We start from the raw sequence: 20,214 nt of genomic DNA on the forward strand, positions 1-20,214 counted from the left end.
AGGGCAGTGACATCTGAGGACATGCTTCCAGGAAAGAGGTGAGTTTTTAAGGTCTCCAAGATGGATCATATGTTGTAGAAATCAGCTCACAGACAATAATTAAATATTGATGCCATTCTGCCCATCAGCCATTAGATGGTGTCCTTGAGTCACTGGGATTTGTGAAGCCACTGAGATTCATCACTCATGTTTCAGAGAAAGTTGGCTCAGTTAGCGATTCCAGTGCCCTCTGAGGGAGCTTTTATACTCCTTGGAAAATGTTCAGTGTGCACGAATGAAAATGGCAGCTTCTTGCATCTGACGTTGACATCTCCCGTGTTATATGCAGCTGCTCCAGCACCACTTGCACCTGAAGCACAGCAAACGTAGAGTGGAGACCACATTGGACTTGTTCAAACAAAAGCGTGGAGCAGGAGAGCAGTAGCATGTTATGCTTTGTGGATGGCGGTTAACGCGTCCTGTCCAAGAAATATACGAGGTTGACGAACTAGTTTGAAAGAGTGGAGGTCTCCACGGCCTCTTCTTGCTGTGTTCTGTCGTGCAGGGGCGTCGCTGTACAATACAACCTAGTTTTTCAGCTGGCATATACATTAATAAAAGTACAAGAAATGGCTCTGTTAAACACCCTAGTAGGAATGAATATTTATCCAACGTTGAAGATTAATTACATCTGTGGAAACAGGTGATCAGCTGTCACCTAGAATGATTCATGATCAAGTTAATTAAATGAGTGCCCTCTGTAGCTTAGCGGGCATATGACTGCCATGAAAATGGAGACGGTGTTTCTCACACATGACATTCCTGTGTAAGTACAATGAGTCCTTGTTTTATCAGAGGGCATTACAAGTTCCTGCCAAACGATCCCTTGTCTTCCATGTTTGGTCTGTGGAGCATTGATAATTATTCTCCATGGTAAGGTGATCTAGGTAAGGTCTAGGTAAGGCGCATCTCTTCCTCTCCCTGCATCCTCATGAAGTGCTCACTTTGTATGCCATGGAGTTGGAGATGACCTGAAATGGCCTCTTCCTATGATTACACGTACAACCCTGGCGTCCCCTGCAGGGTTTGTCTAACAGCTGGAGCACGGCCAGACCTCCTACTTTTTCCCTCATCCTAACCTTCCTGTTTTCTTCAGCCCATACAAAGATATATTATTGATATAATTCAGAGTCTGTCATTGATAGTGAGGAAATTGAGAAACAGTCAGAGAGAGAACACCTGAAGTACGGTGATCATGTTGGCCGGTGAAGTGGAGAGCTGGCACTGATGCCTCGATGCATTCCTTTGAAGTACAGCTTTCTTGGCAGGACATAACAGACAGCTGATGTAACTTACTCTTAAGAGAAAAGAAAAACGAGCTCTTCGCAGAGCAACAACCAGCCCGCTGTTTATCTGTAGCAGACCTGAAGGGGTAGTCAGAAATGAAAAAGAACAAAGCTCAAGCATGCAGCCAATTTCCATCAAATTCCATAAAAACTCAGCAGATACTCAGAAAAATATTTATTTTATTGGACATTTCCTAGAATAGAAACACTAAGATCAGTTATCCACCATGACAGGTGCTGTACAGATGTCTACATTTCAGTCATCCAGAAGCAAAGTTTCCTGTCGCCACCAATCACACACAGCGGGAGCGTCCGGTGCCAGCTGAGGCCCGATCCTACTGTGGCCGATCCGATCATCACTGGCTGTAATGACATCAGTGTGCGATATGAGACTGGAGCTGGAGAGAACATTTTACACATAATGATCTGGACTGAGAATAGCATCTCACTCACCTGTGGGTGGCCAAGATGGTGGATGAGTAACTGACTGCAGATCTTTCCTGGGCATCCAGTGGTGGCAAAGAGGTTTTCGTTGGCTCGAGACCACCTGAGAAGATCTCATCTCTTTAAATGTCATCCCACAAACTTTTAAAATGTTGTACATTAAAAACAGCTGGCAATCAATTAAAATGTTTTATCTGCATGCATGCAAAACTTAAAGGGACATTTGGATCTTTTGAAGTGGGGCTGAACGAGGTACTTATCCATAGTCAGTGTATTACAGTAGATGGCTAAGCAATGAACTGCAGTGGGTAGAGCCCCACAACAAAAGGTATTTCAGCCACCTAAAAAAGGGCCCACCTGTGGCCGGGTTGACTAGGTGGGTAGAGCAGGCACACATATACTGAGGTTTATGCCTCAACGCAGGGTTCAAATCCGACCTGTGACGATTTCCTGCATGTCTTCCCCCCCTCTTTCTCTCCCCTTTCTCACTTAGCTGTCCTGTCAAATAAAAGGTGGAAAAGCCCAAAAAATAATCTTTAAAAAAGGGCCCACCTAATAAAATCAATATCAGTTTAAGTTTACGCTATATTTAGAATTTTTTCACCGCTTGTAATTTTACCTCACAGAACACGGGAGTTGTTAGTCTACCGCTGGAGACAGCTTCAGTTAAGCGTCAGAAAGGGATGTCTGACGGCAAAGTAAAGCAAAGTATTCTAAATATAGCGTACACTTAAACTGATATTGATTTGTTTAGGTGGTCCTTTTAGGGGTCTAAAATGCGTTTAGCAGCACATTTCTTAGTTTCTGTGTCGGTACTTCTACCTGCTTCTCCAAATTGGTGGCGTGGCGTGCCGACCGCCATCTACTGTAGCTAATACACTGACTGGATAAGTACCTCATACAACCCCACTTCAAAAGATCCAAACTATTCCTTTGAGCTCGTGAATTGGCAAGTTGTGGGTGCATGGAGACATAAAATCCAGGTCAAAATCTGTTAAAAAAAATGTTTCTTGGTGTAAATTGTTGAAAAGTGAAAACAAAAAGCCTTGCAAAAGTAAAAAATAAATAAATTAAGAATTCATTTTTCTTACTTGAATAACCTTGCTTTATCTATGTGGGCTGGTCTTTTTTCCTGAGGATAACTGCAAAGAATAAAAACAAGGACATCCCATTATGTGCCATCATCCCGATTCAATATGTCACGCAGCATCAATAGAATATTACCCACGCTCCCTTGCTTACCTGGAGCGAGTTATGTCCCAGATGAGCCAGTCGTTGCCTGCCACAGCACCGACTTTAATTGTGTTTGTGAGGCACCAATCCGCTGACATGAGTGGTGACTGACCACAGTCCACTGACAGAATGGCCTGCTGGGTCACCAGGTCATAGAAGCGAATTGTTCCCTTCTTCTCTGCCACCATTAACTGGAGAGGACAGACGGGTCTTTTAAACCAGTATTTATACAGTGAGGAAAATAAGTATTTGAACACCCTGCTATTTTGCAAGTTCTCCCACTTAGAAATCATGGAGGGGTCTGAAATTGTCATCGTAGGTGCATGTCCACTGTGAGAGACAATCTAAAAAAAAAAATCAGAAATATTTAAATATTTAATATAACAATATATGATTTTTTAACTATTATTATACTATATTTATTTGTATGATACAGCTGCAAATAAGTATTTGAACACCTGAGAAAATCAATGTTAATATTTGGTACAGTAGCCTTTGTTTGCAATCACAGAGGTCAAACGTTTCCTGTAGTTTTTCAGCAGGTTTGCACACACTGCAGGAGGGATTTTGGCCCACTCCTCCACACAGATCTTCTCTAGATCAGTCAGGTTTCTGGGCTGTCGCTGAGAAACACGGAGTTTGAGCTATTGGGTTTAGGTCTGGAGACTGGCTAGGCCACGCCAGAACCTTGATATGCTTCTTCCAGAGCCACTCCTTGGTTATCCTGGCTGTGTGCTTCGGGTCATTGTCATGTTGGAAGACCCAGCCTCGACCCATCTTCAATGCTTTAACTGAGGGAAGGAGGTTGTTATTACATTACGTGTCATTTAGCTGACACTTTTATTCAAAGCAACTTACAATTGCTATATATGTCAGAGGTCACACTCCTCTGGAGCAACTAGGGGTTAAGTGTCTTGCTCAGGGACACATTGGTTGATGTATCACAGTGGGATTCGAACCCGAGTCTCACACACCAAAGGCATGTGTCATATCCACTGCGCCATCACCACCCACAACACAGGTTGTTCCCCAAAATCTCGCAATACATGGCCCCGGTCATCCTCTCCTTAATACAGTGCAGTCGCCCTGTCCCATGTGCAGAAAAACACCCCCAAAGCATGATGCTACCACCCCCATGCTTCACAGTAGGGAAGGTGTTCTTGGGATGGTACTCATCATTCTTCTTCCTCCAAACACGGTTAGTGGAATTATGACCAAAAAGTTCTATTTTGGTCTCATCTGACCACATGACTTTCTCCCATGACTCCTCTGGATCATCCAAATGGTCATTGGCAAACTTAAGACGGGCCTTGACATGTGCTGGTTTAAGCAGGGGAACCTTCCGTGCCATGCATGATTTCAAACCATGACGTCTTAGTGTATTACCAACAGTAACCTTGGAAACGGTGGTCCCAGCTCTTTTCAGGTCATTGACCAGCTCCTCCCGTGTAGTTCTGGGCTGATTTCTCACCTTTCTTAGGATCATTGAGACCCCACGAGGTGAGATCTTGCATGGAGCCCCAGTCCGAGGGAGATTGACAGTCAGGTTTAGCTTCTTCCATTTTCTAATGATTGCTCCAACAGTGGACCTTTTTTCACCAAGCTGCTTGGCAATTTCCCCGTAGCCCTTTCCAGCCTTGTGGAGGTGTACAATTTTGTCTCTAGTGTCTTTGGTCTTGGCCATGTTAGTAGTTGGATTCTTACTGATTGTATGGGGTGGACAGGTGTCTTTATGCAGCTAACGACCTCAAACAGGTGCATCTAATTTAGGATAATAAATGGAGTGGAGGTGGACATTTTAAAGGCAGACTAACAGGTCTTTGAGGGTCAGAATTCTAGCTGATAGGCAGGTGTTCAAATACTTATTTGCAGCTGTATCATACAAATAAATAGTTAAAAAATCATATATTGTGATTTCTGGATTTTTTTTTCTCACAGTGGACATGCACCTACGATGACAATTTCAGACCCCTCCATGATTTCTAAGTGGGAGAACTTGCAAAATAGCAGGGTGTTCAAATACTTATTTTCCTCACTGTAGTTCATGTTGCTACGATGGGTGCATCTCCAGCATCCATTTCAGCTCTGTTCTGGATTACAATCATTACAATTTTCTGATTTACGGGACAACATTTGCAATATCATGGACATAATCACTGAACATTTTGAATATAGTGATTATACTTGTACCTGAGATTTGACATTGCCACAAGAAGCAACCTTACCGTTAACCTTGTTTATATTTTTGGCATTGTGTATATTTTGGATTTGGTGGATATTTGGATATCTGTTTATTTATATTTTTACACCTTTATTGATATTTTATATTTGCACTATTTCCTACTTTGTACTGCAACTGCTGCAGAACAATTTATTCGGGATGAATAAAGTTCCATTTTATTTCATCTTCTTTACATCCATCTTACTATTCATCCATCTATTTTCAATACCCGCTTGTTCTCAGTCAGGGTCATACAGTTTGTACCAGCATGCAATGGTAGAGATACTGTGAATGTGTGCGAATGACCAGGTTTGTTGGACAGCATGACGAATGAATGAGGTCAGGGGCATGGGGGGGGGGGGCAACCTTCCTACATGAGGTGCGTTGACACCGGGGCCCCATAACGGAGGATAACCAAATTACCTGGCCTGTCATCTAATGGCCACTTGGCTTTAAACACTGAGACACCTCACCTAACGTTACATTCTGCAGTTCACCTGACCTCACACCTGACTATGTGATTGGAGTTCAGTGTGTACTAAGTTATAGACAACTAATTCATGAGTTTGAAGAATATAAGCATGTATCTTAAAAACAAACCCCTCCTACCTTAAAGGCTTCCTCTGGGTGCCAGCACACACTGATGCCAGGAGAGCCAAGTCTGAGAGTAGTGCTTTCATTTCCATCCAGGTCCCACACCCTGTAGGAATAAATTCAGATGAGCATGAAAACTAAAATATAACTGATGGGACAACGTGATTGTATAACCTAGTATGCTTTTAGTGGTTCCAAACATTACATTTGCAAAATTCAAGTTTTATAAGTATTTGTACCAGTTTTATTATAAACTGAAATTGTTGTGAGAATTCTTTGCAAGGTTATTGTGAAGGGGGTAACAAACACAGGACTTTTAATCAGTTCTCATTAGTAATATTATGGATTGATTGGACTTGATGTGTGAACTGCTCTTGGCCTAAAATCCAAAACAAAATCCACTACCTCTTAATTAAAAACAAAGATGGGGTTTTAGAGCACTTCCAAAAATAGCATCGGCATTTGAGCCACCCTGAGAATAATATCTGAAAGAGAGTTCACTTTCCCAAGGTTTCTTTCTTTGTGGTGCTCGATCCAAAACAAAATGACATGGTTCATTGCCCAGGTGGCCTAATTGTAAGACAGCCAGATATACTGTCACAAGTTTCCTCATTACCTTAAGCCAAAATATTCTTTTAAAAAAAAGGCATTTCGTCGTTTCTTCTTCTGATGCTTTTTTTTTTTTTTTTTTTTTTTTACAGAATTCAAGCTCAAGTTCTCAATACAAAACACACGGCTATGAGGCTTTTATGGCACACAATGCGGGCAATATTAGTCAACAAGTTTTCATCCAACTTCATGTTTGCTCCTAATTGATCTTACTTCTGCTTGTTGTGCACAAGTGATGTTCAGGGATGTTCTTTGTTTTTCCAGGAAAAGAGGGCTCTTTTCTCAGATCTGAGCCCTGAGCTGTGAAGACAGACAGACTTATGCTGGACTCCTCTTTCAGGGAAAACGCCAGCCTCACATTACATTGAGCTATGATTGCAGGGGCAGGAGGGGGTGGGGGTGTGTGGAGGACATCACCCTCGCCTGAGTCGGCGTTACGCTCCACTCACATTACAGCAAATGTTTCGCTGTGGGCGGCCCGCTGCCATTCATTTTCTGTAGAGTACAGAAAGGGCAGCAGGATGCGTGTCAGTTGAGGAAGAGCAGCGCAGGGAAGTTGAATGGCATCCTGCTTTGTGAAAATGAAACAGGAGGGCTTTGCAAGCAAACGCCACAATGTGTGAGGATTATGACCAATCTTATTTAAATAACGGTCGATTCTAAAGCTAAATAAGACCTATGATAGCAAAAGCAGCTGAGAAAGACCACGGATGTAATGAATCACTTGGATGGAGAGAACTGCGGGTCCTGAGACCTGGATCTATGGTTAACCACATCTGAATGATCCCTGAACAACGAGAGGAGGTGGGGAAGGGGGTGTAGTGGTGGGGGGGCTGCAAGTGTTTCTGGGAAAATAAAACAAACGCTTGTGAAGCATGGGAAGGCGCTGACTGATGAGGTCATGCAGAAGACATCATCTAATAAAGCCCAAAAAGTACCTCCAAAGACCATCTAAATGTCAAGTGTGTTGTTGGAGAGATTGATGTCCTCAGTGGTGCGGTGAAGGAGAGGATATGCCCCGTCTCAGATGAAGACCTCAGTAAACACTCAACTTTTCCTGCCTCATCTCCCCTGCAGCAGGATAGAGCCCTGTCGAAACTCTGGGCTTCTTTCCTTTGCCCATGTGCAGACTCAGCCAGAGCCTTCACCGTGGAGCATGAGTGAGGCTGAGCAGAAAAAAGAAAAGAAAAAAACCCCAGACCACATCGGGAAAACAACGACTAAACCCTATTCTTTCAGACCACTAGCCAAGCAGAGCTCAATTGCACGCTACACCACCAACAGCCAAACTGTGGTCAACCACTCTGCCCTTCAAACGGAGAGCACCGGCTCCCCAAAAAAACATGACCTCCGCCAAACGAGGTGAAAGTCATGAGACACGAAAACACGCGTGACCACCTCTGATAAAACACTGAGTAATTGCATAACACTACATCAAGCAATAACACTCTGCGTCCATGTACAACAGAGTTGTATTGTGTTTTCTAAGTGAGAAAACAGTGTGGCCGTAACGTTACGGTATGTCTTATGTTTCCCATAAGTGGAGGAAACGGGAAACGTTGTTAGCGCTGCATGATCTGATTTATTGTAGAGAGCAGAGTAAATAATCGGAGGTGACTCTCTCGAGGGAGAGAACTGGAAGACTCAAACAATATAATCCCATCACAGGGTCGCTCCGGTTGAGGTGCACAATGGTTGCTTCGGCATCTAATTTAACGACCAAGCTCAACATTTGATTTTATGTCCATCATTACCTGTTTAAAAAAAACACGATTCCAGACTTTTACTGTTGAAAGAGTTACTGAAACCAATTGACATATTTATTGGGTTGGCTTGTTTTCCCCCATACACCTGGCGAGAATACATGAATGTGTACAAATTAACAAGTTTGGCTAATGGGATAGAACAGTAATTCCCAACCAAAAGACCTTGTACCATGGGGGGATACTTCTATAGGGGCCGGGGGATACGGCATGTGGAAAGATTGTGGAGTTGCTAAACTTGAAATTGATTAAAAAAGTATATCCACCCATTTGTGTTAAAGCTTTAGTGCGTAACTTTTTTATATTAATAAACGTCCGTTACATTCCAGCCATTGCCAAATAAGTTGCTACAAAGCTAATTAAGACTATCAGCTCCACACAACTCTCTCTGTATTTCTCAGTATGGCTGTGTTCAGAAGATTGGGTCTTCCGGCGACTTCCCCGCGCAGAAACTCGAGTGAAGATAATTAGATAAATAGATAGACATGTATTGATCCTTTCGGAAATTCATCTTGCACCATGCAGCTCATCAGACAGACAGACAGACAACAGACCATAGACAACAGACCACAACAGGACCACTAAAGCCTCCCTTCCCCTTGCTTGTCCTTTCCTCACCACCCTGGATTCGCAGATCGTGGTCAGAGAATTTAACTGATGTCCAGCAATCTTGCTGGCCATGTTAACTATCCTGTGTAATTTATTTTTGTTTGTCACTGACAAAGACAAATACCAGGCAATGGAGCAGAAAGTTAAAATACTCTCAACAAAAGAGCAATAGAAAAGGACCATCATGTCTTTTTCTGTCACTGCAGACCCTTTTTATAGATGGCATCAGTGTTGGTATTCCATGATAGCTTAGCATCTATTATTGTTCCTAAGTATTTATACTCCCCTACCACTTCAATCCCTTGCCCCTCTATAGTCATCTGCTGGTGGGTCAAGCCCCTTAGAACCCTTCCTCTGATCTTATCAGGACCAGCTGCCTTTTTTGGATCAATCTTTTTGAAGATTCTATGCACCTCCTCAGCTGTTACAACCAGGAGAGGGCCACAATGAAGTTGTTGTCTGACAGAATTACGCTCTGAGGAGAAATCTGATGTATCAAATCTCGCATAAAAAGCATTGAGTTCATTTGCAAGGGTCAGGTCATCTCCATTTGTGTTAATGTGGCTTCTCCTCACCTCCTTCCCTATCATTTTGTACATCCATTGCCATGCCTGTTTTAAGTCATTACCCCTCATTTTCGCCTCAATCTGTAGTAAATGTATGCTTGCACATATTGGTTAAATGCCTTATCTCCCTTTGTACAGCCTTCATCTGGGACATATCCCCTTGTTTAAAAGCTTCCCTTTTCCTTTTCAGTGCTACTTTGAGTTCTTTATTTACCCATGGTTTGTCGTTGGGAAATACTTTAATGTTTTTATCCACACACCAGTCACCACAGAGTTTAATTCCTCCAGATCCCTGCAAGTGTCAAAGAAGGTGTCCCATATTGTACAGTCAAAACAGCCTTTAAGGCTCTCAATCGCTTCGTCGCTCCACTTCTTAATTGTCTTTATCTATACCTCTTCTGAAGAGTCCATCATGTTTTTTAATCCTCCGTGTCCTCCTTGGTTACTAGCAACTCGGAAGGCTTGTATCATGTGGATGCACCAACAGTGTTGTCATCATTACTTAGAATTCCTCATGGGGGCGACAGAAACTACGCACTATAGCTTTAAGGAGGAAACTAAACACATAAATTAGGATTTATAAAATACTACTTATAATAACTAGTAAGCTACCAGCTAAGCTATTCAGACTACACAGTACATACCCCATGAAATGAAATAGCAAGCTAAAAGTAATAGCTAATGTCTGAAATAGATATTGCTATCTTAAAGTGACAGTTGAAACATATTAAAGTGATGAAAATTCTTGAAATAGCTAAAGATAATGGATACATTATTCAAATAGGCTCAAAGTAATGAATAACACATGTCTAAAACCCACATTTACCTAAACCTTGACAATTAAATTGTATGAAAAAAGGTTTATAACTAATGGTGTTAAATAACATCCCGTTTATAATCTATGCATAAGAACATATTTAGAACATGACAAAGTACTAGAGCTGTGGGGGTACGTCAGTCCAAGAAAGGTTTGGATGGGAGAAAGGTTGAAAGCATGGATGAGATATCATGCTGTTGTAATTTGTTGCCCTTACACAACATAATGAGTCGAGAAAAACCGACAGAGTATCACTGAGAACAGGACAAAATGCTTTAAACCACAATATACATAATGCAGCAGCAGCAGGTGTCCGTTGTCCTGAGTTCATCTGCGAACTCAGTCAACCCCAAATCCTCTCAGCATCCTGCAGTGTGCCCTCATGATCTCTAGGTGGCACATTTTCCCACAGTCTCACCCCGCTCCATCTATACTGATACCATGAGCTGTTTGGACTACCTGAACCAAATGTAAACTCCCCTGAGGGAGTGGAGTTTGGCTCCCCACCTAGATGCGGCAGCGTCAGGTTGCATGTTGGCAACTGCCAAGTTCCCACAACTGCAGGGGACAGTGATGACAAAGCTAAGCAAACTTATAGTAGAGGCACTGCTGCCAAACCTAACAGAGTGATGGATAGGTCATGAGCCTTTACATGCAGGCAAACACTCCCCTCCCTCCCTTTCTGCAGGACTAGTTTCCTCCTCTCATATTGAGCCTCAGTTTGTGTGGGCTGACTGGAAGGTCCTCTCCTGTTAACTTGATCTATTCCTTGTTCCGCCTGTCTTCCTCCCATGTCCCATATTTTCTCAACATGACAGAATTTAAATCTTTCAGCACATGGAGCGCACTCCTGTTTTCTCTGGCCGGTCAGCGGAGGCAGAGGAAGAGGAGAGTGAACAGGAGTGGAGGAGATTCAGATGGGCTAATGTGGCCGGACAAGGCACTGAGCAGGACAGGACAATCATCAAGTCGGTGCCAATCAAAGTGTCACCGCTTGATGTGGCTACCTGGCTATTAGGTGACTCTAAAATAGAACGGTTCAATAACAAGTTTTGTTTCATTCATTAAGACTAGTCTTTTTTTTTTTAAAGTGATAGCCCTCACTGATTAATCTTTAAAGGAACACGCCGACTTATTGGGACTTTAGCTTATTCACCGTAACCCCCAGAGTTAGATAAGTCCATACATACCCTTCTCATCTCCGTGCGCGTTGTAGCTCTTTCCGACGGCTCCACCGGTAGCTTAGCCTAGCACAGATCCTGAAGGTAATCGGTTCCAACTAGCCTACTGCTCCGAATAAGTGACAAAATAACGCCAACATGTTCCTGTTTACATGTTGTGATTTGTATAGTCACAGCGTGTACAAATAACAAGGTCACATGAGACACAGCCATCTTCTAACTCTATATAAACTGGGAACTATAGTCTCAGTGCTCTGTCCGGTGCTTCTCAGGTGCAAGCATATCACTCCGCCCAAGTAGCAGAAGTAGCAGTGCTTCACCTGGCTAAGCTACCGGTGGAGCCGTCGGAAAGAGCTACAACACCCACGGAGATGAGAAGGGTATGTATGGACTTATCTAACTCTGGGGGTTACGGTGAATAAGCTAAAGTCCCAATAAGTTCCTTTAAACGTTGGACTGTTGGTCAGAAAGAGGAAGCCATTTGAAGATGTCACCTTGGCCTCTGGGAAACTGTGCTGCACATTTTACACAATTTTCTAACATTTAACGACTAATTGACAAAATAATAGGCAAATTAATAGGTAATAATAAAAATAGTTAAAGTGCTCATATTATGCTCATTTTCAGGTTCATAATTGTATTTAGAGGCTGTACCAGAATAGGTTTATGTGGTTTCATTTTCAGAAAACACCATATTTTTGTTGTACTGCACATTGCTGCAGCTCCTCTTTTCACCCTGTGTGTTGAGCTCTCTGTTTTAGCTACAGAGTGAGACATCTCACTTCTGTTCCATCTTTGTTGGGAGTGCGCATGCGCAGTAAGCACTGCTAGCTAGTCAGTTGCAGAGTATGAGGGAGTGCCATGCTAGCAGCTAGGCGAGCATTATAACGTGTTACAAAGTGACGCACGTTCGTCACGGAAGTAAAGGCTGGACTACAATAGAGCTGTTTGCTTTTTCACTTTGTAAACCTATAATGTGCACAAAAAAATATATAACACAATAAAGGAAAGGGGAAAAGCCAAAAAGCATAATATGAACATTTTAAGTCTTCATCTGCCTGCAACTTTGGTTGAAATCTAAAAGTATCAAAACAAAGAATTGATACCCTTACTGTACATTAACAATAAACAAAGGGGACCAGTACTGCAACACAGCTTTGCATGTTTCAGGATGATGTGTGTGTGTGTGTGTGGGGGGGGGGGGGGTGTCCCTGAGGTGACCCTGACCGCTGACACATATTTTCCCTCCTCTAGAATTAATTGAAAAAGCAAATTTGGGGACCGTGTTATAGGTCCCCCTTAGAAAGGAAAATGTTCAAATGTTCTGCAGCTAATTGGATTTCCATATTTAACCAATTAGCTAGAAAAGCTACAAAGCAGCTCTGTGCTTACGCACAGTCACACCGGAGCATGTTGTGCTTAGCATCAAGTTTCACTGTGGAAACACAGTCAAGACGTTATGCACCATTAACAGAGAACAGAACTGAAAATCAGAAGCTGGGAACACACACACACACGCACGCACACGCGCACACACACACACACACACACACACACACACACACACACACACACACGGAAATAAAACGGTTCGGACCTGCAAGTGTGATCATCACTGACGGAAGCAATTTGTTTTCCCTCTGTGGGCTCGAACACCAAATGGTTAATGTAGCTGGTGTGGCCCTCCATCACCTAGGAAACAGCATAGAAAAACAATATGTAAACAAAAACAGGAAACACATGATCAATAAACTGTTAAATGAGCATTTTCTAGCAAAACTGGGCTTACTACACCAAGCTGCAGCTCTGCTTTCTATGTGCATGGCAACATTTCCTGTTTTACTAAGTACCAAATGTCAGTGCTAAGTAGAATGAGTTTGATGCCAACTGACAAGCGCAATTCTGGCCAATGTGCTCCAGATGCTGCACTACCTTTACTTCATGTCTATCCTGAAGATCAGAAGTCAGCAGGCGTAGCTTTCTGTCAGCTCCAGCGGTGCAAAATCTGCAAAGAGAAAGGAAGAGGAAAAGAAAGGTGAGGATATAAAAATAAACAGAGAGAGAACATCAAAACAGAGTCAGACTGTACAGACCCAATGACAGACGACATCTCTTCCTACATGCATGCCTGCAGCCGCCTAGACTGACACCTCTGGATGAGTGTCACTGTGTGCGGTAGAAACTTGGACAGTGATCAGTGGAAACGCTGCCAGGGAGATTCTAATTGCAAGCTAAGATAAACACGGAGAAAAACAAGAATCCTCACGCCATTTACGCAGGTCTCTGTTCAAAAACCTGTGTGGACTTTCCCTCTAATCAGTCGTAGTATACACCAGTGCCTGCAATTATTCACACAATTACACTAACTCACTTATGACAAGAAAAACACACATATCACCAGAATAAACAGACAGCGGTTTACACATTTTCAGTCGCAGGCACAGATGGATTTGGCATGATGTCACTACAAACACCCTTAACGTGCTTCAGGGTATTACTGCTACAGTAGATTAGATTATATTAGGATAGGCCTTCTAACCCTACAAATTACTGTTGTACTTTGGAGTAAAGTATGGAACACTTTCTGGCCCTTTTTACTTTAATGTCAAAGCCATTTTCTTTATTGATCTCCTCTTGTGTTATACACTAAAAGTCACTATTAAAAGGGAAACCAGTGAATTTCAGCTTTGTTGTTGTAATTGAGCAAAACAACAAAGCTGAAATTCACTTTTAATAGTGACTTTTAGTGTACAACACAAGAGGAGATCAATAAAGAAAATGGCTTTGACATTAAAGTGTTGGTGTTGCTTTAGCCCAAGACAGAAGTGAGAGACAAGAGTTTATCAATTCAAATGTGATGTCACCACAAAGTAACCCTCAACCAAGAGACCTGAGAACACACAGATACAGGAGACCTTTTTGGGGGGAGAGGATCATCTTTAAGTGTAAAACTTCTTCAGTTGCATCAACATTTGAATTCTGATGACTGGCACATGCTTTTTCCCCCAAAGAAAACCTCATTTGCTCTCTTGCCAAGAGTTATATCAGAATATTGCTGCCACTCTAATGTCTGGAGCTACAGACAGTTAGCTTAGCTCAGCATAAAGACTGGAAACAGGGGGAACAGCTAGCCTAACTCTGTCACAAGTTCGAAATTCTGCCTAGAAGCACCTAAGCTCACTATTTAACATACATAATATCTTGTTTGTGAAATATGAGTCAGCCACTGTGACTTCCTGAAGTCTCCCCTGGTTAATGAGCATATTTCCCAAAATGTCAAAAACACATCTTCAAAAAAAAAAAAAAATGTAACTAAAGTTGGGGCAAAGTTCACACCTAAGAGAGGGTTTGATTCCCAGTAGCTGTATCTTTAGCTTGGTTGGGCGTGTGAATGGGTGGGAAGCCGGTGGGGGTTAATCTTGTCACTACACTAGTGTCCCCTACTGGTTGGTCACAACGGCTGCACAACATGAGGTGGGACAGCCTGAACCTCTGTGTGTTATGCCCTCCGAGTGAAGACCATCACTGGCAGTTAAAAAGTTAGCAACAACAAATGTCTTTACCTCCATTCAGACAGAAAGAAAAATCCCTACTGTTGTTCCACACATCCTCTTTAAAAAAAAAAAAAAAAAATACTTCCAAAGAGCAGATGTAACATTTTCTTTCCACAACAGCTCTTCTTCACTCCTTGTAAGCTTGATTTGTCCATTGTATGCTGAACAAATCTGCTCTGAGAAGGATTGTGATTGGTCAGTAATTAAATAAGGCTGCTACTTGTCAGATGGGGTGGATTGTTTGTCTTTGCAATGAGCCACGCCACAGCAAATTGTTCATTCTCTAACAAGCAGTAAATTGTAGTGCACAATGGTGGGCCTAATTTGTCTTATTGTTAGATTGCATTGAATGATATGTGACACTGCACACTTGTAAATTGCAAAGTAAATGCTGAAATTCCATATGTGTTCTTTCTAACTGTTAGTTCTTCTTTCTAACTAAAGTTAGTTGTTATGTGTGGTGTGTCTGGTCTTTGTAGGATTCATTATTCTGCACATCTTCCCATTACAAGCTGCTGTGGTGGATGGTGGCAGCGCTGCAGCTCGAGCCCTTTCTCCTCCTCTCATCTCTCTCACTCTCTCTGGGCCCCCACTTCAGGCAAGACCGTGAGAATGTTATACTTTTCCTGGAAGGCACGGCTACGTGCAGATCGAAGGGAAGGATGGAACCTGAGTGGGTAGTCATCAGTGCAATAACATGTGCGCACGTCACAGGGCTGGCTCGAGGGCCCTGTGGAGTAAACCACAGAAGGCCAGGAATTATCGCTGCCTTTCCTTTTCAATTACAGAAAGCCTAAACACCTCCGGGGGGATCGTGGAACCTTCCCATCCACCACTCCAATTAGGAGAAAACTCTTGCTTTCTAACAATCTACAGTTAGACTACTTCCCTCCTGTCCAAGGCCACCTGAAATAACTTGGCTCACATCCTGGCAGCTGCAGCGTGACAGTGAGGCAGTGATGACTTTTTTTCACTCAGCGTATCTGCTGTGCTTTCTTCACAACTGCCTCTTGTTCTAGTCAATAGACGAGTGTTTGTGAATATTTATACTGTTGTGTTTAAAAGACATAGATGTCAGGTTTCTGATGTGGGAGTGAAGTATGACACCTTGACACCTCCTAATCCTATTACAGTGGTCTGATGACCCCTTACATAACAAGAGGCACTAGAGCTGTAGCTGTCCCACAATAAACACCAACTTATATTTAAAACAGCCAATTGTGCTAATAAAGTCATAACTCTGATTGACTCCGCTAATGTCAGCACCTCGTCACATAATATATGGACGTCTTAGCTGGTAGGGAGGCATGTCCATTGAATGTAGAGCTGGTGGTTTGATCCCCAGCTTCTGCTGTCCACAGTGTTCTTGAGCAAGACACTGAATCCCCAACTGATGCATGTGTATGGGGAAGAATGAAAGTTGCGATAAAAGCATCTGCCAATTTATTTGAAATTTATATTTCTGTCGCCTCTATTTTTGTCAAGGTGGTGTGATTTGGTAGGTTGTCAGCTTAAAAGCACGGCATTCAGAGACCATATTGTTGAATATTCGAATCCCGAAGGCAACTTAATAACATTAAGACATTTCACGATTTTACAGACAACATTAGACAACAAACAGACATTAATCTTGTGAAATAGATATTGTTAATTTGGTAGCCTCCTGCATTATAAAGGTTGTTGTTCAGATGCCAAATCTAGAGTGCCCATTTATTTAAACCCTTTATTTCAACCAATTCATAGCTTTCAGTCAGGCACAGGGACCTGAAGGGCAAAACACATTGGGAACTCCATAGAGCCACCGCACAAGACTGTCAAATCTTCATCTTTCACAACCCATAAGTGTTTAGATCTCCTCTCAAAAAAGAAAAAAAAAACAACAAAGATATACAAACTGCAAGTCTTATGCACGTGTGGCCCATATACATCACCCACTGCGGTATTTCAATCATTTAAATGTATGTTTTTAAACTAGCTAGCGTGGTAGCTAGCTAAGCTGCTAACTCTTTGATCGTAACATATCATAACTTTCACTACTCATTTTAGAAAGGCCACCGCAAGAAAATGTGTTCTTTGTTTATGTTATATAATGTGCGTTTAGATTGCATTTCACTATGCAATTCTGTCTGCCAACAGACACGAACCTGGAAAAATGAAGGCTCGCTGGTACCCTAGCTAACACTGACAGCCAGAAACAAACATCTATAATCTATTGTCTGTTTCATAATCTTAACAAAAAACACATTTTCTTGAGGTGGCCTTTCATAAATGAGGCGTGGAAAAAGTTACTATAATCTGTTATGATCAAGGGGTTAAAAAGCAGACAGAGTTAGCTAGTTGAAAAGTTTTTTACTTTCACTTTAAAAACAGCTACGTCCCTGTCTGGGCTGTAGGCTACTTTAGCAATGTTTAGCTACATAGCAATGTGTCTTGTGGAGAATCCAGAGATCAGCAGAGCAGAGCGAAGTCTCAGCGTGCAGAGCAGACATAGTAACGCCACTCAAGAAGCAATTGTCTGGAAAATTATTTAAATGAAATGAGCAGGTTTGACCATGGAGATGGCAGATATGGCTAGCTTGACCGCAGTCGTTGGTTGCATGGGTGGTCAGTTTCAGTGTCCCATAGGGCTGTGATGTCACGTAAAAACTATGAATAGGACACTTCCAACCAGCAGTTTTGCACGAATGGCACTATAAGGCAGCTCCTGAGCTAACTAGAGGGGCACTCAGGCTGAGTGAGTAAAAGGCACTTTGTTGTGACCTTAAAGGTGCAGTAGGTAAGACTTATAAAACTAACTTTCTGTCATATTTGCTGAAACTGACCCTATGTTCCAGTAGAACTACATGAAGCAGGTAATAAAAAAAATATAAAATCTGGCTCCTCCTTGCGATTTGCAAAAATCCACCGCTACCTGCTCAGATGCACCAATCAGGGCCAGGGGGGTGACTAACTGTGTGTCAATCACTGCTCATGCACACGCACTCATTCTCCCTTGTGGGGGGAGGGGCCGTTTTAGCAGAAAGGGGGGAGAGACTGAGAAGTTGTTGATGTTCAATTTTTTTGGCTAAGTCCTGGATCTTCACAATCCTACCTACAGCACCTTTAAGGTAAAAATTATACCTTAGAGAGTATGTCATTGTGCACAGCCAGTGCATAAGTTATTTGTAGTAATCACAGTTTAGAAAACATGCTAAACACCACAATTATACTTTAAGAATTTGTGATAGTTCCATGAAAACCGGTTTATATGGCTGAATATAAAAAACAAAGTAACTTCAGCAGCTTTTAACTTTGAAGAAACTTGACATGTTTTTTTTTAACAACCATTCTTTATTTTGTCTGTTTGTTTTGTCTTCTTCTATTTGAGTAGGACTGTGGTCATTACCATGGACTAAACTGTGTTTAAGATTAGTCATGAGCAACATTTGGCAGTATGTATTTTCTATTAACAAGCAGTGAAATATTTTGTAAGTGCGACTAATTTGCATCTTTTACAGTGCAAAAGTTTCATGTGCATATATTGCAAATTTGACGCTGAAACTATTTATGAAGCAAGGACTTCCACAATCTATTCAAGACAGACAGACAGACAGACACTACCATCCTGTCCTGCACCATGCAACATGGTATCACCAAAACAAGGTGTTGGAAGCAAAGTAGCAGTACCTGATTGTGGGTATCCTGTCCAGCCGGGACTCTGGGCTCCAGGCGAGAGCATCAACCCGCAATTCATGATGAAAAGCTCGAAGAACATTGAATTCAACTCCCTCAATCTCCATATCCTCCTCCTGTGGGAACAAGTGTGCATTTAGAAAACAATAAACTGGGCATTACTGTAAGTAAACCGGGTTGTGTGAAGCTGCATCTCTCACCTGGAATAGGCAGGTGCCCACTACCACATACTGGTTTCCACCGTAGGCCAGAAGAGAAGCAGGGGTACCAGAGCTGAAAGGACTAAATTCAACCACATGAACATAGTCCTCGCATGCCACAGTGTAACTGGGACTGCGGCTAGAGTCCTCCTGCATGCTGGGTGTCCTGGTAAAACTGGCTTCAGATCAGAGCTTCAACTGTAATACATCAGAATAAAAGAGGACAAGGCACAGTTACTTTGTCACTGTGAAAAGACGTACATCTGCTTAATAAATCACCTTAATATACTGAACAAAATTGGCCATTGACCTGAGCTAAGGTAGGCTGACTAAATATATATTGTGAGATGATATAGATTATACTATATTGCTATGTATCATTACAATATAGATTTGGATATTAATGATAGAGAGGATTGTATTGATATCCCCCCACTCCAAGCTTGAGCAAGACCTCAAGTACTGTGTTTTGTGAGATCATAATTTATAGTGGAATAGAAATGTGGAATATTATGCTGACTTCTCATGTTCAGTTCAATGGCATAACAAATAAAATCTATAACTTCAGCTGTCATAGATCAAATAGTTATTAAACCTCTGAAGAGCACAGTTAAATCAGACACCCTCATAAGGTACGCACTAGATTTTTGTCAGGATGCTTGGAGAGAACTGTAGACCAAACCTCATTCAAATATCTACTTGTATTGTGTATTCCAGTAATCACAGAGGCATACATAGCTGCTAGTATGGCATGTGGGTATTTTTACTAAACTATATCGGTCACCCTTCAAATCGGCAAACATCAAACACACAAAGCAGTGCTTTATTTGAGATATGTTTAACTGAAAATTGGATATTACCCAAACTTAGCTGTGAGCAAGTCAGAGGTTAGACTGATATTCCCACAATAAACCTGGGTGAATAGCTCGAATCTAGGTTATTTTGGTACAAAGTATGATATATATATGATCTTATATTAGCTAGCTAATTTTAAATTCACAGGTCCAGTGTTCATGTTACTAACGTTACACATAACGGCAACGTTAACGTGTCACCGGGCAAAAAGCTAGCTAAAACGTGACTGCTATCTATAAGAAGTGAACAGCTAGCTAGCAATTAGCCAAACAAAGGTTTATATTGCCCGTTTTTACAATGTAACGCTCCGACTAATAATGTAATAATTAGCTCTTGGTTACGAGAGTCTATTCCGATTCAGAATCAAGTACTGACTGATATACTTTACCACTTTATTTTCAAGAATGTCTTTGAATCAAATGGTACGCGCGTTTGAAATGTTTTCAAGCTGTTTCCGGGTACGACATGGAATGTACCATTTGAGTACAAATGTCAAGGGTGATTTCGCGCAACGTAAATTTAAAAATCTAAACCACGGCGCATAATATTGGAACATTGTTGCGCTATGAAG

At 42.0% G+C, this 20,214-nt stretch overlaps 1 protein-coding gene across 1 annotated transcript; it reads right to left on the reverse strand.

The window, feature by feature from the left end:
• Positions 1-1,485: 1,485 nt before the first annotated feature.
• nup37 (nucleoporin 37) lies at positions 1,486-20,146 on the reverse strand. The gene is made up of 10 exons (XM_031313565.2): positions 20,032-20,146; positions 18,789-18,986; positions 18,583-18,704; positions 13,295-13,367; positions 12,960-13,054; positions 5,833-5,923; positions 3,012-3,193; positions 2,861-2,911; positions 1,779-1,872; positions 1,486-1,688 (listed from the first exon to the last, which is right to left on the reverse strand). Exons 2-10 carry the CDS (start codon positions 18,942-18,944, stop codon positions 1,575-1,577), a joined length of 978 nt encoding a protein of 325 aa, XP_031169425.1. The 5' UTR covers positions 18,945-18,986; positions 20,032-20,146; the 3' UTR covers positions 1,486-1,574.
• Positions 20,147-20,214: the final 68 nt, after the last annotated feature.

Source organism: Sander lucioperca, chromosome 20 (assembly GCF_008315115.2).
Source record: "Sander lucioperca isolate FBNREF2018 chromosome 20, SLUC_FBN_1.2, whole genome shotgun sequence".
NCBI classification, from domain to species: domain Eukaryota; kingdom Metazoa; phylum Chordata; class Actinopteri; order Perciformes; family Percidae; genus Sander; species Sander lucioperca.

Excerpts from the sequence above, each read along its gene's own strand:
- nup37 (XM_031313565.2), bottom strand. The coding sequence starts at position 18,944 with ATGCAGGAGGACTCTAGCCGCAGTCCCAGTTACACTGTGGCATGCGAG. Across the intron at positions 3,194-5,832 it reads ACCCAGAGGAAGCCTTTAAG|TTAATGGTGGCAGAGAAGAA; the intron begins GTAGGAGGGGTT and ends TGTCCTCTCCAG. Across the intron at positions 1,689-1,778 it reads ACCATCTTGGCCACCCACAG|CCAGTGATGATCGGATCGGC; the intron begins GTGAGTGAGATG and ends ATGTCATTACAG.